Below are 25,788 nucleotides of genomic sequence, written 5' to 3'. Positions count from 1 at the left end.
CTGGCTTGTTACACGTTTCTCTTGAAGCGCACGAGATGCTAGAAGTACTCTAGCTTCACGAGAAGTCTGTATAGAGCGTTGTTGTCGCGGCATTGTGGTGATTGTGTAGAGCGCTGGGTCAGGTTTGGTGGGGTGGGCCACTTACTGGGGTGGGCCGCTTACTGGTGGAACACGTTAACTAACTAGTGTACATACATACATACATACATACATACAGGTCATTCTATACGAATGGAGAGTAACTCAAGCCACACCTTGACGCTGGGCCACTCACCCATATGCAAGCCTCCCAGCCGCAATACCCAAAGCACTCAGCCTACTCAACATGTTGAGAGACATGCGATGCTCTCCCAGACTAATCCCCTGAGTAGTATCAAGCTAAAGCGCCTCCTCCTCGTGTTCTACCATTTTGAGTATCCCAGACAACCATCTATCATGGAGCATATCCAACGGCGACCAAGACGTGTCTTCCACTGGAACAAGCCCCGTTGACGGCCCATTCCAAACAAAGGCCAACGCCTCAGGGAACTCCTTAGTCCCATCCTCGAGTTCAATCTCTACCGTCACCCGGCTCAAATCGTACATGCCCCCTTGGAAAGCATCCATTGCCTTCCGATCCGGACCATTTAGACCGAATATCATCATTCCTGTCGTCTCAACATTCGGATCAATACTCGGGATAAGCGCTGGATATGCCACACCCTTGACTGCACGCCGTTGATACCCGCGGAGCACCGCTGGTGTCATATTCTGCGCAATATCGCTGAGTGACCTGCGCTGGGTGACGACGCGGAGTGTGCCCGGGAAGAGGAAAGCCCCGATGGTAAGCAACGGCGCGGATTTCTTGAACGGCAGGTTCCCTGTTCGCAGTTGAAGGAACTGGTCTCTCGAAATGCGGTTATTGACTGCGAGAAGGAAGCTTTTGGGAAGGGTCGAGTGTTGGTCTGTAAAGCCCATTTTTTGAAGACTCTCCGAGGCGCCTCCGTGGGCCTGGTTGCTCAAAGGGTGCAAGGGAAGTTGAGCTTGAGAAGGCTGGGAAATAACCGGATCGTTTGGCAGTGCATCCCCGTCAGATCTAGACAGGTGGTACAGGTGATCGTTGCTATTGCTGTCCCACTCGGCGTCCATTTCGGCATTGAGTGTCTCGGTGTAAGACGTTAGGCTTTCCAGATATCTGTCTAGCACTAGTCCGCGCTCATCATTAGGTTGTGTCAGATCTCGAGGTAGTTGCTCCTGTAGCCTGGCTATTTCCTCCAGAATTCGCACCGTGTCTTGCTTGATGTGAGAAGTATCATCTCGGACGACAGTTGTGTCCTTAACTTCTCTTGTCATCGTCCAGGAAAGTAGGTCGACCGCAATCTCTAATGCACGTCTATTGGACTCGAGCACGGAGCGATGTCTTTGGATATCTATTTTTCCATTAGTGGCCCATCTGGCTTGGCCAACGACAGACTTGGCCAGAAGGCTGCGAGAATTTTCAAGGGATTCTTGAATCTGCTTAATTGTGGCAGCACAACAGTCTATGATTCCAAGGATTTGTTTCTTAAACGAGATAGGAAGTGCCGGTGATGCTTCGCTACCGGATGCCATGTCGAGATCTTCGCGAAGCAGCTCAAGCGTCCTCTTGATGGACTGGAGTTCATTTTCGACAATGTTGAGATCCGGCCGAGATTCGCGGACGGATCGTATAAAGGAGGATATCGATATTGATGTGGTATCGATGAGTCGGATGGTGGTGGTGGATGCGTCCACAATAGAAAGCGAATCCATTTTCCGTTGGCGGCCGTTTAAAGGCTTGTTGATCTCTTCCTGGAGCCGTCTGAATGCGTTATCTTCGCCTTCACCATAGATGAGTGGCATGTAGATCCCAAATATACCCAGTAACGAGTACGCCCTATCTTCTTTGCGGGTGGTCCGACGGCTTTTTGCCCACGATAATCGCTCCTCAACATCAAACTCCTCTAATGGGGCTCCTTGGAGGGCTAGGGTAGCGATGCCCGTTATCTCATGAATTTGCCGCTCTAACGATTTCTTGTCACCTAGACGCGTGCCTTCTTGGGAGAAGAATTCGACTAAACGCGGGGCAAGAAGCTCTTGAAGGGTCCAACCACGAGTAAACCATCTGCTTTTCCGGAAAGACAATTCCCAAGTAGAGCCAGAGAATTCATATGTGTTCGGCTTTGCTGTCGAAACATCGGATAGATAGACGTAGCATTTCACCGCATTCTGGTACCAGCGAAACATGGAATTGATGGCCTCCTGAAGCTCAACGTGGTTTGACTTGTCGATACAACAGGTGTCAATCCAGAAGTATTGCAAGTCGTCTTGTTTGGCTTGCTCTCCACAGAACTGGATCTTCCTATAGCCAAACTTATCCGTGCTAGTCCCATTTGCCATGTCTGCAAAGGTGACCTCTGTGTCTGCTTCCCATGTGTGCGAAAGTATCGCATACGGAGGGATAGTCTCATCGCCAATCAAATCCTTGGTGAGGCGGAAGTCTCCAGTGCTGCTGCGTTGCAAGAGACGCATTGTTTCGCGTGTAGTGGGACGGGGGTCAGATGGGTTATGGCCTGGTTCAAATGCGGCAGGCCGGGGGAAGAGATAAGAGCACGGCAACTCACTCGTCGGCTGAGAATACCATACTTAGTCATTAAGGTTAACGGGTATAACAGCAAAACAAAATACCAAACATGAAACAGTTCAAAAGGAGATCTAAAGGGACAGCTTCGCTCAGGACAGGTGGGACTGAATGCTCAGCCCCAATTTGTGACAGACGTGCAGCATGCAGAATCTAGCGGAAGGCGAGTTCGCATACGACTAGATTTATTATATTCATACCTTAAGGAGTGGATGAACGCCTTATTCAAGCTAGAAGGGAGGATGGCCAACCCGCTCTGGCCAGGACCTTGTCGAGACGCACTATATTCAATGAGAGAGTGGGACGAAAATCGTTGCCTGGGAAGACTGAGCCACAGGTGGCGAAAACCGCCATGGTTAGCGCTGCAGGAGACATGCGGGGCATTGCTAGGATACAGCTATACCGCTTCTGGATTTACCGTACAGTCCATTTCTTGATTCTTGGCTTATCTGCGCCTCATGATGATGGTTGACTTTGTTACTATGATGAGAAGCACTGGTGGGTTTCCAGCAGGCCGGGAGGGACGTTAGCCAGGTATTTACACTCACACATACGTAGATACGCATTGCACTTGGCTGTATCTATACAAGTACATACAGAAGGATTGCAGATGGCAGCCCCCCAGCCGCGTGACGTCGCTCTCGTGACGCCAGCATCGCCCGCCGTCAGCTCGCCGTGTGAGTAATGGGTATGGGTATGGGTATGCAGTCAATACACTACTACCTGTGCTGTCTTGGACTCGACATGGCCTCCTTCTCCTCGACCGTTCAGCCGAAATGGCACTGCCCATCGTTGGCTGTGTCTGCCCCACTTGTCCTGCCTGGCCGATCCCATCTCGCGCCGTCTTGCCCAAGACCACCACTTCAGCTTACCCTTATCACACATGGCTGTCGCCCAACACTCGCCCACCCTGCCACCCGCCCTGCCCACCTGCATTCTCCGCGGCCACGCTTCCCCGATCCACTGCGTGCACTTTGTCCGCTGCAACGCCTACCTGCTCACTGGCGATGCCAATGGCTGCGTCGTCTATTGGAGCCTCGCTACCAAGAGGGCCGTCTACGTGTGGAAGGCCCATGCGGGCCCCATTCTCGCCCTCGCCCAATGGGATCACGACCGCATTCTCACGTACGTTGCTCTCGTTATCCACCCCTACATACACCACGCATCTGCCCCTTGCTCGTCCCTTATTCGTCCCTGCCAAATATCCTCATTTAAAAAAAAGTCAACCGATTAACGTGTGCTTCATAGTCATGGTCGAGACAATACCCTCCGAGTATGGCAGCTGAGGCCGCAAGGTCGTCTGCCAGATAAGATTGCTCTCCCTGCAGATTCAGACAACCACACCCAGCCACTGCCATGGATGCTCCATTCGCTTCCCGTCAATACCCTCAACTTCTGCGCCTTTTCCATGTGCTACCAGTACACGCGGCCCCGCACAGACCAGACGGACCCTAATCCCATCCTCGTAGCTGTTCCGGGAAGGGACGACAAGCAGATGGAAGTATGGCTCCTTCCGGATGAAACCCTGAAAATTACAGTCCCCCGAGTGCAAACAGTCGAGACAGGTACGTGCCATTGTGCCAACCCTACAACTACAAATGTCGCTAACATCCCTAGGCATGGTCATGGCTGTCAAGTTGCTTCGCCATCAACACTCGCAAAACATCTTGCTCCTTGCCGGGTACGAGGGTGGCGTCGCCGCCGCTTTCAAGCTCCCGGGTGACTGCACCGGCCCTTCCGTCGGCTCTGCTGAGCTTATTTACCTCAGCCAGCCCCATTCTCAGCCTGTCCTGTCACTCGATGCCTCGCCGGATGGCGACTTCTTCTTCACTTCATCTGCTGACGCCAAATTGGTCAAGCATCGTGTGCCCGAGCTGACTGTCGGTGCCAATGAGGTAGGTGAAGATGAAACTACCATGACACCCCCATCGGTGCCTGTGAGTCGATTATCAGAAACAATGGAAGACATGTCTCAGCCTGTCGACTCCTCCGAGTCTCCGCCTTTGTTTGCAAAGTTGCCTACCAAGGGAAAGACACCGGAGACTCCCAAACCGGGTGGTTTGTCATCTCTACTCTCGTCGTCCTCTACACCACTTCCCCGCATCAAGCCTGCACCACAGGTCCAGTCGGTAGTGACATTAGAGCCTGCATACAAAATCATAGACACCAAGCATGCTGGCCAACAGTCACTCCGAGTCCGCTCTGATGGCCGGCTCATTGTCACCGGAGGCTGGGATGCTCGCGTCCGCATATATAGTAGCAAAACTCTAAAGGAAGTTGCAGTGCTCAAGTGGCACAAGGAAGGTGTCTACGCAGTAGCATTTGCCGACATATTGACAGCAGAAGACCTCACAGTGGAAGACTCGCAGCCAGAAACACGTGTCGAGAGCCGTGGGCAGGAACGCGAGAACGAAACAAAGATGAAGCATTGGGTTGCTGCTGGGGCCAAGGATGGTAAAGTCAGTCTTTGGGAGGTGTTTTGAAGCACCTTGACTTGGCTGTAGGCTCTTCGGCACGTATCTCCTGTCAAGAAATATCCATAGATAATCAAGAACGTTAGTTGCAATCCGCTGAAAATGTGAACGAGTGACATTTGCACTCATGTTCGATTGCTTATACCAACATCCGTAGCAATCGGATGGCTGGCGAATCGGAGGCGATGCAGGCCCGCTATGCCTTCCCCACAAGCCGAGGCTCAAGGGATAGGCCGGGGAAGTGGGTCCATCTCAGGTTCAACAATCGCGCCGTCATTCTTGCCAGACAACGTATCTCGCGCCTTATTTGACAATGTCATAACACTACACCACTCGCAGCCCACGGACCCATAGATCAAATAGATCAAGTGCCACCCCGACCGAAAACGCGCCTTCCCATGTCATCAGCGCAGTCGGTCCCAAACTCCCCCTGACGAGACGCATCTCCGCCCGGCGCATCAGCAACGTCCTGCCCTTTGGACACCATGACCCGCTCAGACGAGGGGCAGAGCCCTCCAGCTTCATCCTCCTCTACCTCTGAACAAGCTCCCGACCTCAGCATAACTGCAGATGATAATGTGCATCTCCACGCAGCCGGCTACAATGAGTCGCCCGATCGCGGCCTCATACACAGCTTCGCGCGCTTCCGCTCCTCACCTCTGGACTTCTTGCGTGAAGTATCGCTTCATTTCTCTGGAACAGGATGGCGTTCTTTTGATCACCACATCGGTCAGCCAGAGTTTTACTCGGGCTTCAGTGAAGATATGAAGGGAAGGGTGCTGAGCAGCCCAATGCTCATTGCCAAAGTACGCGAACTGGCGGACAAGAGAATTGAGGTTGAAGTCAAGCAAGGATTGCTGAATGATGAAGACAGAAAGTCCAAGAGGAGGGCCGAGATTGAAGAGTCACTCATGCAGGTCAGTGAGGGCTGGACAGACTCGATGATATGCAAAATGGAGAGCAGGCCTTTCATAAGAGGTGCATACTACTTTGCAACTCAGCTCCTCACCAGAGCATACCACCAGGGTGTTCACGTTTCGAGCGAGGAAGTCTTGCGGTTACGCGCGGTAGCTGAAAAAGCAGCCAAGGACAAGCACTCGATCATATTCCTGCCTTGCCATCGCTCCCATGTCGACTATGTTTCTCTCCAGATCATCTGCTACAGGCTTGGTCTTGCGCTACCTACCGTTGTAGCTGGCGACAACTTGAACTTTCCAGTTGTGGGTTCATTTCTTCAACATGCGGGCGCCATGTGGATACGACGGAGCTTCGGAGACGATCAATTGTATATCACGCTGGTTCAAGCATACATAGACACTCTGTTGCGATGTGGTTATAACCTCGAGTGCTTTGTCGAAGGAGGCCGGAGTCGGACAGGCAAGCTCCTTCCACCAAAATTTGGCATCTTGAGTTACATGCTAGATAGTGTTGCTAGTGGCCGGGTAGAGGATGCCATCATTTGCCCAGTTTCAACGCAGTACGACAAGGTGATTGAGGTCGAGTACGTCTGCGAAATTTCTCCAAGATGAATATGGATGCTAACAGTGAACAGCTCATATATTAGCGAACTCCTCGGCCAGCCAAAGCCCAAAGAAAATCTCATGGATTTCCTGTCTGCTTCGTCCGTCCTCTCTCTCAAACTTGGTCGTGTAGACGTCCGTTTCCACGAACCTTGGTCCCTGAAGTCGTTCATTACCCAACAACGCGATCGCTTCTCCAAGCTGCCCCAACAAATCGATACCAAAGAAGATCGACTCCGGATCCTTCGCACTCTGGGGTACAAAGTGTTGTCAGAAATCAACGACGTCTCAGTAGTCATGCCTACGGCTTTGGTCGGCACTGTCCTACTCACACTTCGCGGCCGCGGTGTTGGTAAGACCGAACTCATCCGACGCGTAGAATGGCTCAGTGACCGTGTACGGGCCCAAGGAGGTCGCGTAGCACACTTTGGCAATCTCCCCACCAGTGTTGTCGTCGACCGCGCTCTTGAAGTGCTCGGCACAGGACTTGTCGGCCTTATTCCTGATCTCCCAGAAGACACATTCTACGCCGTCGATCGATTCCAGCTCTCTTTCTACCGTAACATGACCATCCATTTGTTCATCTTACAAAGTCTCGTCAGCGCAGCACTATACACACACGTCAAGCAAGGCGGTGGACCCGAGTACCAACGCATGTCATACACCGACCTACGCGCCCAAGTCCATTTCCTCTCCCAGCTCTTCCGCGGCGAATTCATCTTCCCAACCGAAGGTCTCGACACCAACCTTTCCAAAACCCTCCTCGGCCTCGAAAAAGACGACGTCATAACCCTAACCCGCTCCTCCCCAGAACCTTCCTCCTCCCCTGAAACCCCCACTTCTTCTATCGAATCCAAAATCGAATGGATCGAACTCTCCCCCACCGAACGCGCCCAGGGCCGCGAAAACTACGACTTCTACTGCTTCCTCATCTGGCCCTTTATCGAAGCCGCTTGGCTCGGCGCAATAAGCCTAATGATGCTTACGCCCCCTCTGTCCTCTTCCTCACCATCAACAACATCACCCCCATCACCAAAATGGCTCGACCAAAAGAAAACTCAAGACCACGCCCAACTCCTCGGCAAAACCCTCTACCACCAAGGCGACCTCTCCTACTTTGAAGCCGTAAACAAGGAAACGCTCAAGAACGCTTATACGAGGTTTCAAGACGAAGGCATGATTGTTGTGGCCCGCCCGCGTAATGGTGAGGGCGCGAGCAAGAAGAATAAGAATGCACTGGGCATACGGCTGGCGGATGAGTGGGTGCCGCAGCGGAAGACGGATGGTAGCGCGAGTATCGTTGCGGATGGTCCGTTGTGGCGGTTTGCAGAAAGGATTAGTGCGAGTAGACGTGAGGGCAAGAATCGGCGCGATGGGGCGACGGTGCAGAATAGGGTTTTGGGACTTGTGGATCTTGTGGCCAAGGGCTTGTGGGATGATGCTACTGCGGTTGTTTCCGAGGGTGAAGGGGTGGGGTTGGGAGGGGAGGGGCAGGGGGCAGAGACCAAGACGAAGAGTATGCGCAAGAGGGGAAATATGGCGAGGCTTTGAAGTGACTTTTATTAGTCAACTTCTTTTTTTTTGGTTCTTCTCTTCGGGTTTGAATATCTACGCAAAGAAGAGTGCAATTCATGACCATGTCCATGAAAAAAAAAACTCTTATCATGTCTTGCTCATTCTTTCTTCAAAATATACTACTACTGCTTGATGAGATTACCTCGCTCATCATCAGTCTCCTCGTCTTCACTGTCCGTCTCGTATTCGCTCTCTTCCTCACTCTCTTCCTCCTCTTCGTCTGTCTCTTCTTCACTTCCTGTCTCGGTTTCCTCCTCATCATCATCTTCTCCTTCTTCTTCCGCCAGCCAGTCGTCGAGCGTCTTCTCCTTGAGCGGCGCTTTGGGCACCCCACCGAAACCTCCATCTCCACTAATCCCATTCAAGCCTCTTGGGCTCATCGTGTTGTCTGCAGTCATTCTACCGCTACTGCCCGCCGCTGCGTCCAGCCTCTCAGCTGCCGACATGTTCTTTGCAGTTTCATACGCCGACACGTAATTTGAAGAAGATGAAGTCGCAGCTTCGTCGCGGAGCGTGGGATCTGGCTCGTTTCCTTCCTTGACCCAGCGCGGCAGGTCTTCGTATCCTTTGAGTCCTCCAACACCGCCTTCATCACCAACTACTAGACTGGCACTTCCCAGTACATAGCCCTTTCGCGTTTCACTTGGGCTGGGAATGTGCGGCACTGGCTTGGGTGCCAAAAGCAGGAGCGAAGCCAACTGTGTCGAGGTAGGTGTCGCCAGTAGTGCTTTGTAAACGCGAGCACGGTCACGAAGGTCGTACGAAGTATCGTATCTAACTAACAAGAGAACGTAGTTGTAAAGTGCCTCAATGATATGTGGCTTCTCCTCCTCTTGAGGCTCGTTGTTCTGGGCGAGTGCATCGAGATGCTCATCTCTGAACCCGCCTTGTTCTTCTTGAAATTCGTCGATTAGGGACGAGCTCGGTTTGGGCTCCTCCACTTTAGGTTCCGGTGGCGGATTGGCTGTCAAATGATGCACATACACCTTGGCTGCCAACAGCACAATCTGGAGCTTGGCTGGCTCGGCCTCATCTGCAAAGCCTTTGACAAGAATACGGAGAACATCTGCAGCAATGTTGTTCTCCGGATCCAGGCCGGCGAATTCGCCAACTAGCCAAATGATGCTAGCGCGAGCTTGAGGACTGGTGGCTGCATCCAAATGCTTTGCTAACCGGATAACAGTAGTGCGATGAGCGTTTGGATCTCGTTGAATCAAGTGTCGGATGACTTCCAGCGACTCCGCTACCAAGTGGGCATCGGCAGATCCAATATGTTTTAGCAATAGTTTAAGACACCTGGCTGAGGTTTGAGGACTGGTCGCAGGACTTTGCGAGCAGCGTCCAATTGCGCGTACAGACTCTTTGACTAGTGCTGGATCCAAACTGCCAGAATGTGAAAAGTGGCTGAGCTCAGCAAGTATTAAGCTTTGCAATCTCATATGGGCGTGAGGAAATATCAAGGTGAGTAGCTCGAGCTTCAGCTGCCATATGTGCGGTGCATCTGTTGATCGCACCAAGAAGTGTGTGTAGTACTTTACAAATGGCTCGGGGTGTGCCAGGCAGACCTGTACAATGTTATACAACGCTACGTGCTGGATGTCGGCAGCAGATCGCAGCAGGGAGATCAACGGCCCGATGGCTTGGGTCAGATACTCGGGTGTACCGAGATACAGGTAAGTCCGGGCTACCGCGATCACCACAGCAGCGTTTCGGGATTGGAGCAACGACTGACAGCCTTTTAGCAGCAATTCGAGATCGGGATCCAGTACAGCGATTTCCTCCATGTCCTTCTCTTGCTCGTCTTGTTCAGATTCACTCTCAGAATCATCATAGAACCCTTTTGTAGACTGTGAAGGTTTGCTGTTCGTGTTAGCGCTAACCGCCTTCTTGACTTTTTTCGTCCTTCTGGGAAAGCATTTCCGTGCATAAACCATCATTAATCGCAGTGTAGCCAACTGTCCCCATTCGTCCATATCGACCAGCTTCCGTACCAAGGCGCGGTAATGCGGGTGTATGAGGTCTAAGCGATCTGGACATAGCTCTAGGAACGATGCTACAGCAGCTCCAGTCACAAAGTACTGTTTATCTCCCAGCAATGTCGACAGGTGCTCCAGCAGCTGGGGTTCGGTGTTGGGGTCCAGTCTGTAACATTTCGGTATCGCCAAAGCCGCTGCCCTCCTTACGTACGGCGACATATCTCCAGTGCCGCGCTTGATTCCCAGACTCACAATCTGGCTAATTACTGGGACCCGTATGCTCGACATGACTCGTAACGCCAATGCGCGCAATTGAGGATTCGTATCCGTAAGCGACTTTTGAATGGTATTGATTGAAAGGAGAGCGGTATCCGGCTCATGCTCGGCATGCTGGAGGAGATATATGTAAACGAGCTTCTTGACCTGAAGCGAGGGCGAGGCGACGTTCTTGATTACGTGGGAGAAGAAAGGCAGTGTTTGCGCAGGGGGTTGTCGATAAGACATCTAGAGGGACTGTAGTCAGTTACTACACGTCCCAACGCGTGCCATGTCTGCTGAGATGGCCCGAATTCATGGTAGGGTTGGCATACAGTGATTACTCTCCGGAGCCCCTCCAAGACATCGCGCTCGGATCGGCTGTCGAGAAGCTTCTTGAGCTGGCTCGAGGGCAGCTCTCTTGTGGGTGCTCGGCGGACATTGCTGGCATCGCGGGCGGCTTCGAGGGTAAGGTCGCGGGCTGTAGAAAGAGACCAGTGAGCAAAGCTGGATGGATGCATAGTGAACGAGCGAGGCGATTACATGTTCAAGACCCGTCGAGTATAAATCGCAAAGGCACAAAAGATGCGATGGATATGTAAGAGGAGAAAATTGAGAAAGGCGCCATACCTGTCTCCAACAAGCTCGATATGCGACTGATGGACTCCATGACAGCGACTTAGGCCCGGGGGAAAGTACGTTGCTTCCGGGAGCCTACGACTCGATTTGTCTTTGCCGACAGACGGGAGGCCGGCTATGCAGAGTCAGGTAAGGTATGGGCAGCAAAGGCTCTGGGCGTCGAGGTTGTGATGATCCGTGGCAGCGTGCATGCGCTGCGGCAGTTGGAGCCATGGACAACAACGGTGGTGGGGGTGTGAATCGGGGAGCGGGTACAGCCGCCGATTGGCACTTGCAGCCCGTGCTGACCGTCCATGGCTTTTGGTGACCTGCCTGGTAATACGTACACCTAGAACACTCGGCGCCACACAACAACAGCAGCAGCAGCAGCAGACATCGACATCACGATCTAACGTGCACATGGCAGCCGGAACTTATTCGACACTCAATCTGCCATGTCGCCGACGCCGACGGTGCTCCACCCGCTAACACTGCTTGAGTTCCTCCGCTATGTCCTGACTACCCAGTCCAGCACAAGCCCGACCTTGTTGATTATCTGCTCCAGTCAGGAATCTTTCTTGGAGTACCTTGCTACTTCATTGCAACAGAGTCGCAGCGAGCCAGCCACAGAAGAGCTAGAGCGACTGCTTGCGCCTTCGCTCCACAACTTGTTCACGAGCCGACACGTCAGACTTGCTTTCTGCCCATCTGTACAAGCACTGCTCGCCTACTTGACTGCATATGGCCATACTGCGGCTGAGTCTATAGCTGAGACCAAACCAAAGGAAAGGGTCGTGTTGGTAAATCCGCTCGCGCTGCACGCACCAACGCCATCTTTCTCCGCCCAGGGCTTGTCACGATGCTTTGCTACAGCAGCTGACGCTGCACTGAATACTGGCGTTCAACTCCATATAGTCGAGTGTGAAGGAAGCTATGGTACTTCTGCGGCCCCTGCCGAAGAGGATGTTGAAATGGATACTGAGCACGAGACCCGACGCGAAGCTATCATGGGAGATCCATGGGAGCAAGAAATATCCATTCTCAATGTTTCAGCACGGAGATTTGGTTCTGGAAGCAGTGGGCGAGCATGGGCGGGTCGGACCGTCAAGGCGAAGAGGATTGCAGGAAGATGGTTTCACTTCGACCAGGTCGAGAAATATCAAGCACATTCGAGCCAAGGACGGAACGAGACGTAAAAGGTCCTGAAAATTTTGATTCTTTCAAAGCTATAGGATCGATATCTGGTCGGATTGGTGTCTCCGTCCAAACGGTCGACCTTCAGCCGTCGCTTCGTTACTTCGTGGGAGTTCAAGCACTCTGGATATCCACCGCTTCCAACTAAAAGAGACTGCCGTATTGCGCCGTGCGACAATACAACCCTTTTCCAACATGCGGATTTGGCCGATTGCCTATCACCAGTCCTTCTTGATGTCGAAAGACCACTTGAACTGCAGGTGGACCTGGTTGTCGTCGTCGACGAACTTGGAAAGGGCTGTGTAGTGGCCGCGACCAAGCATGCCAGAGGGAGCGGTTTCGGGCTCGACTGAAGGAAGAGTTAGCAGTGTGATGTGGTAGTGTTTGTCGAAATGGGACACGTACACTTCTTCTCGTAAAACGGCTTCTCCTCAGTGTTGGGGCCGTATGAGCCCTGTTGTGACGGTCAGCGTATGTATAGATGCACGAGCCTGGTGAGGATAGGTACCATCATCTCCTGCAGCTTGGCGCTAACACCCATGCGGTTCACCTTCTGGAGGTACTTGAGACCTGCCAGAATCTCGTGCTGGACCTTGAACTGTGCCTTCATGCGGAAACTCGCACCCTCCTTGATGGTGAAGGGCTTCTTCTCGAGCTCCTCGAGCGCACCAGGAGCACGCAGGTCGATGATGATGTCGTCGCGGCCCTCTACCTCGAGACCAAGGGATAGAATGATACACTTGCGGGGGTCGTTGGGGTCGGAGATGTCCTTGCCCTGGCCAAGCCCAAGGGACGCCTTCCACTTTTGCAGAGACTCGTCATTCTGGTCTGTGGCGGTCGAAGGTCAGCAGGTGTTGTCAAGCTGTTTGTATGGGCTAGCGGCGCGATGGGGGGTGCCACGTACCCAGCTTCTGGTACTCGTCGATTGTCTTCTTCTCTCCGACCTTGAAGCCTTCGGTCTGCTCGGCGTGGAGGTCGTCTGCGTGGTCGGCCATGGCGGGTGTGTGGTTGGATGGAGAGGGATGGGTGGTTGTGTGTGGCTGGCAACAGGCGGCGAGAGAATGTTGTGGAGAAGTTCAGGGTCAATTGGAGGAGTGAGGGGCCCAAGTAGGCGCGGCCTCATGTTGAGCCTCGAAGTTAGCGGGGCACTTTCACCGCTCCAGCAGCTCAAAGCGGCTAAGGCGCCTGGTTCCTGGCGGGGCCTGCCGCGTCGCTGGGTGGGCGGTGGATCCCTTTGATACGTCGCATGCCATCCAGACTCGTGCTGCGACACGAGTGCATCATGCACAGTCCTCTAGGGGGCCAGCGATAGAAGAGGCGACGAGTGTGCTGAGGACGAAGACGTCTCACAGCGGTGCAGGGCCATGACCCCGCGCGTTCACACAGACGAGAAAAAGCAACACCAGGCCTTCAGGCCGCTGCTGCTATCGAGACGCTCCCAATTGCCTCTGGCACGTTGACGCCAGGGTGACGTGTTTAGCGCAGTTGGTCGCAGACAGTCTCTGGCTACAGATTCGGAGATATTGTCTGGATGCGATGGGGATTATGCCCTGCAGGTCATGGGGATCGCTCGCTTCAGATGACTGCTTATGTTCATGGCTGCTTCGCATTGTTGCTCTTTGCTTCAGCTTTGCCGAGCGATACCGGGCTGATGCTGGGACAGAGCAGTGGCCTGTTGAATGCTGACATTGCCAGGTCCATGGGTGGCTGGCCAGATGCATTAACAAGTATGTGCAAGTACATAGCTAGGTACTTAGATGCTGTCGTATATCTGGAGAGCTAGGGTGGCAGATCTGATACCGTGCGAGGCGCCGTCATGTTTGGACGTGTATGTCAGGCTGCTGGTGGATGGCGCAAGTGTTGGCGGCCTGGGGCAGACAAAGGGAGCTTGATAGTGTACGTTCATTGTCCGTAGGCATGTTTGTGTGTTTGTGTATGGATATGTACATAGCGCGTCACGACAGGACAAACGCGTGATCTAGTGGCCCTCTTCTCAAAGCAGCGCCTGCAATCTGCACGACGCTCCATCGGGCCTGCAATGGGCAGAAGAAATGGCTCGAGGGCCAATCGGCAGCAGCACTAATGTAGTAATGCTCTAGAAGAAGCATTCTAAAAGGACGTAATAATAAGGCCGCTGCCAAAGGCTGATTGATGAGCGCGACGACAATGCCCTGGGGGCGGCTGGACTGGGCGTGGGCGGCGCTAGTGCACAGGGATAGCACCCCCATCGCTCCTGCCTGTCTGTCTGTTCGCCTCTGTCGCAACCACGCACCCTTTCATCATCACGTCGATCGCACGCGCAACACGCACTCTTATTTCCTCGCAGTCTTTTCGCGATACCCCACGCGCTGCGCGCAGCACCTCTCATACATCCATTGTAATATCCTCTTCCACGACAACCCCTCAGACGTCGCCAAAATGGTTGTTGATCGCGTCCTCCCCGAAAGGAAGAACCCGCTCCTTGAGCCCACCGACTCGACGGCTAGTACGTACACGTCGCGCATCGCGTCGCTTCCCATCTCCTCCATCTAGCAACGCGACTGACAAGATCGCCCAGTCGAGATTCTCATTGAACGACGTCGCCTCGGGCAAACAAACTTGGGTGTCAAGGCTGGCGTCTCAGGTATTACCAACGCGACAAAGCTCGAAAACATGGGCACTTTCGACTACGCGCACCTGAGGGTTCCGCTGCCAAAGGACCTTACGGGATCTGGCATCTTTTCGCGAAACCGCATGTCCGCTTTCCCAGAGTCATATTTCTTGATGGTACGCCATGCAAAACAATCAGCAAGCGCATTGCCCTGAGCGCAGTCGACGACTAACGCGACAAACAGCGACGCAGCAGCGACGGCTACATCAGTGCGACGGGAATGTTCAAGGCTGCGTTCCCCTGGGCTTCGCTCCAGGAAGAGGATCTTGAACGCAAGTACCAGAAGACATTCCCATCAGCCGGCGACGAGGAGGTAGCTGGAAGCGTTTGGATTGCGCCAGAGGAGGGTAAGTTTTTTTCTTTGAATATAAAAAATCTCTCAATCTGCAAATGATGGACATCTGACACGGTTCGCTTAGCTCTGGCCTTGTCCGAGGAGTACTCGATGCGCCACTGGATAGAGGCGCTCCTCGACCCCGCGCCCATCGAAAAGGGCGGCAAGGATAAATCAAACATCCCCATCCAAATGCCCCCCAAATTCGATGTTGCAAACGCCCAGCCCGCTACTCTTCCTACATTTGGCTTCCGTCAAACTCGCGCGCGCTCGGCCCGATCAGTCTCACCCAGCAAGGCCATGACCCCAGGCCGCAAGTATGCGACCCCGCGAAAGGGCCGGTCGACAAGAAGTGCTATGAAGCCAGAGGCCACCCCCGCAGATGACATGTTCAAGCCTATTGAGGCCGTCACCCCGTCAACTGCGCTCCAAAACAGCATTGCCAGGCGCGTAGCGCCTGCCGAGTCGATTGCGTCATCGATCGAGGGCGAGGTGAAGGAGGTGGAGCAAGAAGTCGAGGAGGCGCTGGATGCTGCAAAGAAGCCAGAGCCAGAGCTCGAGGTCCAGGAGGGCACAGTTCACATTGAAGTGAAGCAAACCGTTGAGACAAATGGCGACACAGAAAAGACCAGCACCAGCGTCACAGTCGACGTGCCACACGACCACGCCGCACTCCCCGAGCCTGAAGACCCAACAGCCATGATCGAGGAGGCCAAGCGCATGGTTGCAGAAGCACAGAAACTTGAAGGCGGCTCGCCATCGGTCACGCGGTCGTCGAAGCGCGGAATCGAAGAGGTGTTGGACGAGGAAGATTTGGCCGATGAGCGCCTCAACAAGCTCGCCAAAAAGGCGTACACGACGGAGCAAAAGATGACAAAGGAAAAAGTGACACGGAGGGCACTTGTTGGTCTGGGAGTCATGGCAGCGATTGGGTAAGTTTTTTTGTCCATCCTTGGAACCAACCATTAGAGCGCACATAACTAACTTTTTTTGACAGAACCGCATTCCAATACTTTGTATAGTGTCATTGTTATATTCCCTCCGGTCATCTTCTTTTTTTTTATCTTACTGTCAAACGAATTCCTGCGATATGTTTTGGGTTACTTTGGTTTTTTCGATCCATCGTTTGGAATGTCCCCCCCCTCCTTCCTCCCTCTTCTTCCCCCACCTTCTTCCGGCCTTGGAGATACCTCTTATATTTTTCATACTCCGATGTACCACACACTTTTTTTTTCTGAGCTTCCATGGCGTATGCGAGAGGATTTTTGTGAATTTGATGTTTTTATTTGTTACGTTATGTCGTCGTCCCCCTGCTTTTTTGCGTAGAAACAGGGCCATGGCGGGGGTGGGGTGCGGAAGGGGAGGGGAGATCTCTGTACGCAGCGGCACAATGTTTTATTCGCAATGGGACTGATAGGGAAAACGGGACGTAAGAGAGAGTGTGTGCGCGTGTGTGTGTGACTGCGACGAATCTAATCATTTTAATCTCATCTTCCCTTCTCTCTTTTCTTTCTCTATACATTCACAGCCTTACCAATCAACTCCCCCACCTTCTGCACCGCCTGCTCATAATCATCAAAAACATAAATCGGCAGTTTGGCCTCCTCGAGCACTTTTTGTCCTTTCTCCTCATTCGTGCCCCTCAACCGCACCACGACCGGTTTCTCGACGCCCACATCCCGAAACGCGAGTATGATGCCCTCTGCAATCATATCGCAGAGCGTGAGACCCCCGAAAATATTCACGAAGATGACGCTGACGCGCGGATCGGACAGGAGAAGCTTGAAACTTGTTTTAATAGTTGCAGATGTAGCTTTGCCGCCTGTATCGAGGAAGTTGGCAGCGGACGTGGTGGGTAAGAGGCGCAGGGCGAGGGTATCGAGGACGTTGAGGGCGAGGCCAGCGCCGTTGACTAGGGTGCCGACTAGATGTTTAGGACTGGACTCGGAACTAGCTGTGGGAGAATCAAGAGGAATGTAGACGATTCCTGCTTCTTCTGCCTCGCGGTCTGCAGCGCGTATTGCAGTCTGATCGCGCAGAGCGTGGAGGTCGGAGTGGCGTTTTCCGGATTTGAAGGCTGCGTCGTCGAAGAAGAGGTAGGGGTCGTAGAAGAGGAGGTCGTCGGAGTCAACGGATAGGGCGAGTTTGATGTGGGCGTCTATGGCTTCTTTGGAGGTGTAGAGGTTCCAGAGGTTGTGGATGGCTTGGACGAGTTGGGATTTGGATTTTGGTGGCAAGGCTGAGAGTTGCATGTGGGCTGTTGCGGCGGCAATGGCAGATGGAGTGGGCCCGGTGCGGTAGTCGAAAGGGAAACGACGGATGCGGTGGGTGAGTTTGGAGGGGTTGGCTGTTGGGGCGGCGATGATGGAGGGGGAGCGATTAGAGCGGTCGGGAGAAACGCCTAGGTAGTGGGTTGATGGGGAGCCTTCTGGGGGTATGGTGAGGTTGATATTGAAGGATTTGAGGAGGGCTGTGGACTGTTCTTTCGAGAGGTGGAGGGAGCGCTTTTGTGTAAATGAAGCATCGGTTTTGGAGAAGTTTGTGATAGGCCGCTTTGGAGATGTATGATATGAGCGGCGTTGCTGGGCTGCTGATTGTTCCTGTAACAAGTCAGAATATAATGGAGGGTGCTTTGACAATTGTGAACCTACAATCTTCCCAACATTACGACCGGACTTTGCAAGAATGCTTTTCATCACCCCGCCAAACTTCGCAGGATGATCAACCATGGTCACTCCAGCACTCTCCAGTGCCTTGTATTTTGCCTCTGCGGTGCCTTCTCCAAGGCCAACCCAAGCCCCAGCATGGCCCATGACCTTGCCATGTGGTGCCTGAAAACCTCCAATGACAGCAGCAATGGGTTTGGGATTTTTTACGCGCTTTCTGTAATCTATGATCCAATCCGCCGCCTCTTCTTCGGTTGTACCACCGAGTTCACCTACAATAATGATAGCCTCGGTGTCATCATCATGCTCAAAGACCTTGAGAGCATCCACAAAGTTTGTGCCTGCAATCGCATCTCCGCCGACTGCAATGCATAAACTCTGTCCGAGCCCGGCTCTTGTCAGGGATGCCACAGTCTCATAAGAGAGAGTGCCGGATTTTGCCACAACACCAATGTGACCAGGTGAAAATGTCGGTAGTGGCTGGAAGCCAATCCTACACTTCCCAACAGCTGAGATGATTCCCGGGGCATTGGCACCTACAAGCCGTGACTTTGACTGGGATTGCAGCATGGAATGGATCTTACTGCCGCGTCAGCTCGGTGTCTCTGATATGTTGTTCAGAGCCTGTTGACTCACTCTCATAATATCATGCAATGGTATGTGCTCAGCCACTGCGACGATAAGCGGCACCTCTGCTTCGATTGCTTCCTCAATTGCAGCAGTAGCCTGGTGGGCTGCAACATAGATTCCAGTTGCATCAGGCTTCAGCTGCTCCATTGCTGCTCTCACAGAGGGCAGAACAGGCAGTCCCAGATGCTCTCCCGAGCCATTGGGCTTGACGCCGCCGACTACATTTGTCCCCCATTCTATCGACTCTTTTGCATTGGCTGTAGCCTGTTTCCCGGTGAATCCCTGGAAGATGACGCGGGTGTGAGAGCCAATCTTGAGGTTCTGGATTGTAGCGTCGTAGTTGGTGCGTCTAGCTGTCGTGGAAAAGGAGGCTTGGCATATCCGGTACCCGGAGCTGTGCAGCATACGCAGGTTACTGCGCAGGGAGTGCGTTTTGTGCAATGGCATGTTGAATGGAGGTGAATGACAAACGTGCGTCTTCAAGTACGCGGCATGGAATGATTGGCTGGCTGATTAGACAAGGTGAGATGTGGAAACTCACCGGATCAAACAGTCATCGTATGCAGGGCCAATGGCCAAGGGACAGTTTCAGAGTCGACTGTTTTGGTGTTTCTCAGCCAGTCTGAGATGGATGTGTATGCGTGCATACGTCCATGATGTTGACTTTGCGGCATGTATTGGGAATAGCCGATGGTCATTGGGCGGCGGTTACATGCAAGTAGCCGACACCATGTACCCCTCACGCCTTGCAGTCCTCACCCACCCGGACCTCGGAGCATGCCGGGAAGGTTCTAGCCTTCGGCACATATGCCATGTCGCATATTATCACATGTATGTATGTATCAGGTACATGTACTACTCGTGGGATATGTCTGCTGCTAGTACCTTCGGCCAAAACGCCCTGCATCCTGATTCCCGAGAGCCGCTCGGGGCCAGACATGGGGGAGCCATCTTGGCGTGTACATTCCGGGGACGAGCTATGGGGCTTTTTTGGTAGCAACCAGGCTATCTGCTATGTACATTCCTTCTTTCAGGTGCAAAAGAAAGCGCCATTTCTCGGTGCCTCGGCCCATGGGCAAAATCCTTTGTGGTGCGCTGTCATGACCCTGGAGTGTCGTAGGCCGAGCCTCTGAGTGCCTTGCATTGCCTACCGCCTACCGCCTACCCCAGATCCACGAGGGCGGGTCGCGTGACGTTGCTAGCCGTGACTCGCGTGGTCCTTTCACCATCATCCGCCAGCTGGATCGGGACGAGCAACTGTCCGCGCGACCTCGTCCACCGCCTCCTACTCGTCCACGCCGCCCACTAACACTGGCACGAGGGCCCACAGTCATCATCCACACGGTCATAGTCGCCGGTCCGGGGCATGGCGCGCGCACGGAAGGCGTCTATGGCCTACGGGCTTCGACGGCTCTCTTTATGCCCAACTTCGCGTGCTACCGCCTAGTCTTTATGACATCGCGCTTCTCTTCCTCGTCATCTTCGACTCTGAAGGCTCACATATGAGCTGCCAGCAGACCTAAGCTTCTTTTTTGTCTCAAGCCAGCCATCCAGCCATCCACACCCTGGTCGACATTCCCCGGCGCTCATCATGCTTCCTCGCGTGCTCCTCCTCACAGGCTTTGTCCACCATGCCTACACATTATCGATACCTCGTCTTCCCTCCCTAGCCACTTTTGCTGCTTCCAGCCGTGTGCAGCAACAGCAACCGCTTCAAGACACACTTGATGCCTGGATAAAGCATGAAGAGCACATTGCACTGGACAAACTGCTCGCCAACGTTGCGCCTGGAGGTAGCAATGTTCAAGGGAAAGGTGTGGCCGAGGGCACCGTCATCGCCAGTCCCAGTCAAGACGGTCCGGACTACTGGTTCCAATGTGAGTATCTCTAAGACGTCATCCCGCAATCATTTGGTACTAACCTCGTCACAGGGGTCCGTGACGCTGCTATCACCATGGATACCCTCGTCAACATCTATGCCGACGACACTTCGTCCTCGCGCGCGGCTTCTCTATCCACCATCCTAGACGCATACACCTCCCTCCAAGGTGACATTCAGCGCACCTCAAACCCGTCTGGCACATTCGACGACCTTTCCGGACTAGGTGAGCCCAAGTTCCAAGTCGATGGCAAGCCGTTCACCGGCTCGTGGGGACGACCTCAGCGCGATGGGCCGGCCCTTCGCGCACTGACGCTCATGCATTACCTCCGCGAGTACAACGCATCGCATCCCTCACTATGGAGCTCCCCCGACTCCGAAGACTTTTTCGGCTCATTCTACACCGCTGAAATGCCTCCTCGTAGCATTATCAAAGCAGATCTCGAGTATGTCAGCCATTTCTGGAACCAGTCGGGATTCGATCTCTGGGAGGAGGTTGAGGGCCTGCACTTCTTCACCCTCATGGTCAGCGCGAGGAGTCTGAAGGAAGGCAGTCACCTTGCCAGAACCTTTGGAGACTTTGGTGCGGCTGACTGGTACCAAAAGCAAGCTGGCTACATTGAGAATCTGTTGGGCAAATTCTGGAATGCGCAAAAAGGACATCTTGTTGAGACGCTATGGAGCAAGAGGAGTGGCCTCGACTGCGGACTGCTTCTCGGCTCTTTGCACGCCCTTCCCAAGAGCGGATCGGAAGATGATGTCGTGTATCCTCCGTGGTCCGATGAGATTCTTGTTTCTCTGCTTGCTTTGACTCGGGATCAGCGCGACCGGTTCCCCATCAACAGCAATCCTTCTGACCAGGATGACGATGATGACAATGTAGATGAGTTCACATTCGAGGGAACGGGCCTTGGCCGCTATCCCGAAGATGTATACGACGGCTATGGAAACTCGAACCGTGGTGGAAACCCATGGTTCCTGTGCACCTCTTCAGCCGCAGAGATTCTGTACCGCACCGCCTCGCACATTTCTGCCACCGGCAACTTGACTATTACTGATGTTGGTCTTCCCTTTTACGAGTCTCTCCTCGGTAGCTCCTCTCTAGATGTCGACGTAGGCACGTTTGGCCCCACAGACGCCCTCTTCCACTCCATCATCGAGCGCATTCAGAGCACCGGCGACGAGTTTCTGCAAGTCGTTAAGACGCATGTGGATGCCGAGGGCAGCATGAGTGAGCAGTTTGATCGTGTGACTGGATACATGCGTGGTGCTCAGCATTTGACTTGGAGTTATGGTGCCTTTTTACAGGCTGCTAGAGCAAGAAAGATTTCTGTGCATTAGTTCATGCGCGTTGAAAGGTTTTTAGAACGGGAAACCCGCCTTTTTTCTCTCTTTCGGGTTCTTTTCTTTTTCATTTGGTAAGGTGAAGGAGAAGTATGGACTCATGATGTTTATGACTGGAATCATGACCTATTGTTAGCGTGGAGTTTGGATACTACATTTTTCCTTTTTTTTTCTGTTTCTCTTCTTCTTTTTCATCACTGGAAAGCATCACAGCATGCAATGCTATATACCCTCGCTTTGTATCAATGATTATTTTTATTTCTTCACCTTGAGTGGTGGGGGTCTATGTCTATCTCTGAGTCTACTCTATGTGTGAATCAATAAGCAGTGCAGAACTCCTGGCCTGGTTGTTCTGATGACACCCCTTCCTATGTCTAATAAAGAAAAAAAAATCCAAAACAGTCTGTATTCCTGAACTCCAAATCCCATACCCCCAAGCTAGCCCCATCAAACTTACCTGTCTCCCCTATCTAAGCTCGCAAAGTCTAGCGTAGCTTATCCCCGTTCCAGCTTACTCCTGCTTCTTCTTCGCCTTCTGCTCCGCGCGCAGCTCCTTGTTCCGGAGCTTCTCCAGCTTCATGAGCTTCCCCTCCAACTTGTCGACACATTCCTCGCATAGCTCAAACCGTGAGATGATCACTGACTCCGCCGAGTCACATGCTTTCTGCCACAATGTTCGCTGCTTGGACTTGCAACGCTGGATGGGTACCTCCCTATCCAGCACAGTGTGATCGCAGCCAGTGAAATGAACAAAGTTGTATTGACACATCTTGATGGTCAAGAGGTTCTGTGCTTTGCGTGGTGGATATGAGTCTGGTGGTTAGATCGTTGGATATATGTGTGTGTGTTTACTTGTCGGTTGTGTTGTTGGTGGTCTTTTGGAGGATTCTAAGATCGCGGTTGGAGATAATCGTATATATGGTCGTGAGGATCGCATTGTGAAGGTGTTCTGTGTGTATAGGTTCTATTCTGTGTATATAATCTTTGTGCTGTGAAGTTTTCTCACAATGTATCTGGAGAGTGTGGTTATATATCGTGAGGTTGTGGTGAGACAGTGTTTAGACATGTGTTTAAACACTGTCGTCGGTGAGCAACATGTCTTGGTTCCAAAGACACCATCTTGTGCTCTCGTTACGAAGGTTCCTCTCGTTGTTACTGCTATGTTTCGTCTCTCTGCAGATTCTTGACAGGCGTTTGATACTGTTGAGGATTCCATGGTAGAAATGGAGTTGATATCAAGATACTTTGGAAACAGACAGAGCTGACGTTTCTCAACCTCTCAGATCTTTGAAGTAGTTGCACAAAACCGACCAGACACATACAGTACTCGGTGAAATTTTCGCAAAACCAAACTCGTCACCGATACTTCCAACGCACATTACGCAGAGCTGTACGGCTGCTTGCTGGCCCAACCCAACCGGCTGATTACGACAGCGACATGTAAAAAACTTGATATTGCCTGCTGCATCGTAAAGGGGCCTTTAGGCGTACGGCGCAACCTCGATACTAGGCAATATCAGCTCTGCGTATATTCTGAGCTTATTTTGAGCCCTTCAAAGTTGATGTTTCATTCACCGCACAGTCCTTCGTACACGGCCTTAGCCTTCATAAAACAACGGTTGAATCAAGCTCCACACAACACCACTTCTTCCACCGGGACAAGCCTGGACAAGACATCTTGTGCAGTACCAAGACACTCGGCACCCGAGGAGGTAATTCCATGCATATGTACCCCTCAAATCCGGGGTGCAGGCGCCTATTGTGCTAGTAAAAGGCTAGTAGAGGCGATTTGTAAAGTTGGTTTGCATAATAACTGTGGTTAAATGGTGATTCGTGGGGCTAAAGTTCCCCAGATCACTAGTACGATGGAGGCGTATGCGTAAGTATATAATTCTCCGTATTATGTCGGCAAGCGGCATGCCTATAAGGCTAGTGTAGCTTGTCGAGCCGGCAGAAGCAAATGTAGCGGCTGTGCGCATGACCTGATATGCGTATGTTTGTCATGGCTTTGATGCGCCAGCGCACAACAACAAAGAAAATCATTTACACGCACCCTGGCTATATTGCCTCTGGGTCTGGTTAAGGATACAGGCATTTCTCGGATGTGCGGCTGTTGCGTGACGATTGCCTGGTTCTGGCGGCACTGTTGATGAAACCCGGGCCCCCGCCTGGCTCGGCGCGGCGTGGAGACCTCCCCATGGTCAACGGTGGAGTATCCCGTCATCCAGAATGTTTTCTTTTTTTCCGAAGGATTGATGTTTCCTTTGCTGGCCTTCTGGTCTTGGTCTAGAACAGATGCGTTTGCACGAGGAGAAGTCAGAGCGCATGACACGTGGGTCCGGCAAATTTGCGGGTTTCATCGGGGAGTTGGACGCCTTCGCCGCAGATCTTCGCCCCTTCTCATCACCAACTACGCCTTCCACCGTCTGGGCACCAAGGTACACCCGTTACACAGCGCCCTTTCAACCTGTATGCCATAGTCAATAATAGACCCGGGGCCAGGAACGACTGGTCAGCTCTACGCACCATCTTCGCCACGCCCAAGCGCCACACGTGTTCCACAGCTTCAGTTTGATTAAACAAGCTTACGGCTGTTGGATTCGCGACTCCTGCCAAGCGATTGTTTAACCGTGGGCAAAGATTAAAAGTGGAAAGCTTGGCATATGCATGCGGAACAGTGGGAGGCTTGAGTGGAGAGTGGAGAGGCTCGTCTCCGCCGCTGCTGTAGCGCGATTCCTTTTGGGAGCCACATGTCCGGACGGAGCAGATTGCAGCCTCTAAGTAAATGACTTCACAGCCTTGCCCCACCCATACCGTTTCATCTCTAGAGCCAACCATCATTGCCCTTTTTTCTCAAAATACAAAACTTTTGGTCACGTCTCCCCTCCCATTGGCTCAAGCCAGCTCCTCCAGAGCGCTTTCTTTACGAAAGCGCCAAGTCAAACAGATTACTGCCTACTTTCCGCCCTGCCTGCTTCTCGATCTACACCCTAGCTAATATTACTCTAGCAGATGGAATACCGCTATCATGACGAGGATGTTTGGCTTGGCTGTGCACAACATCCGGTCTTGTTTCCACTCACATGCCATGCGAGGGCGAGTATAAAGCTATCCTGAGTCGGCTCCATGGCACACTTTCCTCACCAACCATCACCACAACTACCACTTCCCTTCGCTTCATTCACTCAACAACAACACCATCAAAATGGTTTCTTTCACCTCCATCATCACTGCTGCTGTTGCGGCTACCGGCGCTCTTGCCGCCCCCGCCACTGATGTGTCTCTCGTTGCCCGTCAGAACACCCCCAACGGCGAGGGTACCCACAACGGCTGCTTCTGGTCTTGGTGGTCTGATGGCGGTGCCCGCGCTACCTACACCAACGGTGCCGGTGGTAGCTACAGCGTAAGCTGGGGAAGCGGTGGCAACCTCGTCGGTGGAAAGGGATGGAACCCAGGAACTGCCCGGTATGGACTGTCTTACTCAACTCTGATAGACTACATACACTAACATTGATACAGTACCATCACCTACTCTGGTACTTACAACTACAACGGCAACTCCTACCTTGCCGTCTACGGCTGGACCCGCAACCCCCTTGTCGAGTACTACGTCGTTGAGAACTTCGGCACCTACGACCCCTCTTCCCAGTCCCAGAACAAGGGTACCGTCACCTCTGATGGATCTTCCTACAAGATCGCTCAGTCGACCCGTACCAACCAGCCCTCCATCGATGGCACCAGGACCTTTCAGCAGTATTGGTCTGTTCGTCAGAACAAGCGCTCTTCCGGCTCCGTCAATATGAAGACTCACTTTGACGCCTGGGCCAGCAAGGGCATGAACCTTGGCCAGCACTACTACCAGATTGTTGCCACCGAGGGTTACTTCTCCACTGGTAACGCCCAGATCACCGTCAACTGCCCATAAATTCTTCACCACGAAGATTAAACGAATGGCCCTGATGGCTCTCTGAACGACTGGAAGATGACAGGCGTGGTTTTTGGTTACGTGCTGTGCTAGCTGAGCTGGTGGATTCT

General features: G+C 52.8%; 11 protein-coding genes across 11 annotated transcripts; 6 read left to right on the top strand and 5 right to left on the bottom strand.

Moving 5' to 3' along the window:
• Positions 1–378: 378 nt before the first annotated feature.
• Positions 379–2,529, bottom strand: COCCADRAFT_2965 (uncharacterized protein; the record flags this gene model as incomplete). Its single annotated transcript, XM_007711570.1, has 1 exon — positions 379–2,529. The coding sequence occupies one exon, from the start codon at positions 2,527–2,529 to the stop codon at positions 379–381; it is 2,151 nt and encodes a 716-aa protein (XP_007709760.1).
• A 992-nt stretch (positions 2,530–3,521) lies between these two features.
• COCCADRAFT_89587 (uncharacterized protein) lies at positions 3,522–5,121 on the top strand (the record flags this gene model as incomplete). The annotated part of the gene is made up of 3 exons (XM_007711623.1): positions 3,522–3,763; positions 3,887–4,203; positions 4,256–5,121. 3 exons carry the CDS (start codon positions 3,522–3,524, stop codon positions 5,119–5,121), a joined length of 1,425 nt encoding a protein of 474 aa, XP_007709813.1.
• A 476-nt stretch (positions 5,122–5,597) lies between these two features.
• Positions 5,598–8,183, top strand: COCCADRAFT_89531 (uncharacterized protein; the record flags this gene model as incomplete). The annotated part of the gene is made up of 2 exons (XM_007711622.1): positions 5,598–6,613; positions 6,665–8,183. The coding sequence occupies 2 exons, from the start codon at positions 5,598–5,600 to the stop codon at positions 8,181–8,183; spliced, it is 2,535 nt and encodes an 844-aa protein (XP_007709812.1).
• A 146-nt stretch (positions 8,184–8,329) lies between these two features.
• Positions 8,330–10,959, bottom strand: COCCADRAFT_24233 (uncharacterized protein; the record flags this gene model as incomplete). The annotated part of the gene is made up of 2 exons (XM_007711580.1): positions 8,330–10,687; positions 10,774–10,959. 2 exons carry the CDS (start codon positions 10,957–10,959, stop codon positions 8,330–8,332), a joined length of 2,544 nt encoding a protein of 847 aa, XP_007709770.1.
• A 552-nt stretch (positions 10,960–11,511) lies between these two features.
• On the top strand, positions 11,512–12,252 carry COCCADRAFT_2961 (uncharacterized protein; the record flags this gene model as incomplete). Its single annotated transcript, XM_007711569.1, has 1 exon — positions 11,512–12,252. The coding sequence occupies one exon, from the start codon at positions 11,512–11,514 to the stop codon at positions 12,250–12,252; it is 741 nt and encodes a 246-aa protein (XP_007709759.1).
• A 216-nt stretch (positions 12,253–12,468) lies between these two features.
• COCCADRAFT_2960 (uncharacterized protein) lies at positions 12,469–13,245 on the bottom strand (the record flags this gene model as incomplete). Its single annotated transcript, XM_007711568.1, has 4 exons — positions 12,469–12,599; positions 12,656–12,704; positions 12,759–13,078; positions 13,155–13,245. 4 exons carry the CDS (start codon positions 13,243–13,245, stop codon positions 12,469–12,471), a joined length of 591 nt encoding a protein of 196 aa, XP_007709758.1.
• A 1,423-nt stretch (positions 13,246–14,668) lies between these two features.
• On the top strand, positions 14,669–16,256 carry COCCADRAFT_34665 (uncharacterized protein; the record flags this gene model as incomplete). Its single annotated transcript, XM_007711590.1, has 5 exons — positions 14,669–14,735; positions 14,808–15,016; positions 15,085–15,247; positions 15,320–16,166; positions 16,232–16,256. The coding sequence occupies 5 exons, from the start codon at positions 14,669–14,671 to the stop codon at positions 16,254–16,256; spliced, it is 1,311 nt and encodes a 436-aa protein (XP_007709780.1).
• A 492-nt stretch (positions 16,257–16,748) lies between these two features.
• Positions 16,749–18,977, bottom strand: COCCADRAFT_2958 (uncharacterized protein; the record flags this gene model as incomplete). Its single annotated transcript, XM_007711567.1, has 3 exons — positions 16,749–17,834; positions 17,886–18,479; positions 18,537–18,977. The coding sequence occupies 3 exons, from the start codon at positions 18,975–18,977 to the stop codon at positions 16,749–16,751; spliced, it is 2,121 nt and encodes a 706-aa protein (XP_007709757.1).
• Positions 18,978–20,121: 1,144 nt separating this feature from the next.
• Positions 20,122–21,750, top strand: COCCADRAFT_2957 (glycoside hydrolase family 15 protein; the record flags this gene model as incomplete). Its single annotated transcript, XM_007711566.1, has 2 exons — positions 20,122–20,407; positions 20,462–21,750. The coding sequence occupies 2 exons, from the start codon at positions 20,122–20,124 to the stop codon at positions 21,748–21,750; spliced, it is 1,575 nt and encodes a 524-aa protein (XP_007709756.1).
• A 514-nt stretch (positions 21,751–22,264) lies between these two features.
• COCCADRAFT_34662 (uncharacterized protein) lies at positions 22,265–22,522 on the bottom strand (the record flags this gene model as incomplete). Its single annotated transcript, XM_007711589.1, has 1 exon — positions 22,265–22,522. The coding sequence occupies one exon, from the start codon at positions 22,520–22,522 to the stop codon at positions 22,265–22,267; it is 258 nt and encodes an 85-aa protein (XP_007709779.1).
• A 2,436-nt stretch (positions 22,523–24,958) lies between these two features.
• On the top strand, positions 24,959–25,678 carry COCCADRAFT_89580 (glycoside hydrolase family 11 protein; the record flags this gene model as incomplete). The annotated part of the gene is made up of 2 exons (XM_007711621.1): positions 24,959–25,218; positions 25,273–25,678. The coding sequence occupies 2 exons, from the start codon at positions 24,959–24,961 to the stop codon at positions 25,676–25,678; spliced, it is 666 nt and encodes a 221-aa protein (XP_007709811.1).
• Positions 25,679–25,788: the final 110 nt, after the last annotated feature.

This window comes from Bipolaris zeicola (assembly GCF_000523435.1).
Source record: "Bipolaris zeicola 26-R-13 unplaced genomic scaffold scaffold_31, whole genome shotgun sequence".
NCBI lineage: Eukaryota > Fungi > Ascomycota > Dothideomycetes > Pleosporales > Pleosporaceae > Bipolaris > Bipolaris zeicola.
This window is presented reverse-complemented; position numbering and strand designations above follow the sequence as displayed.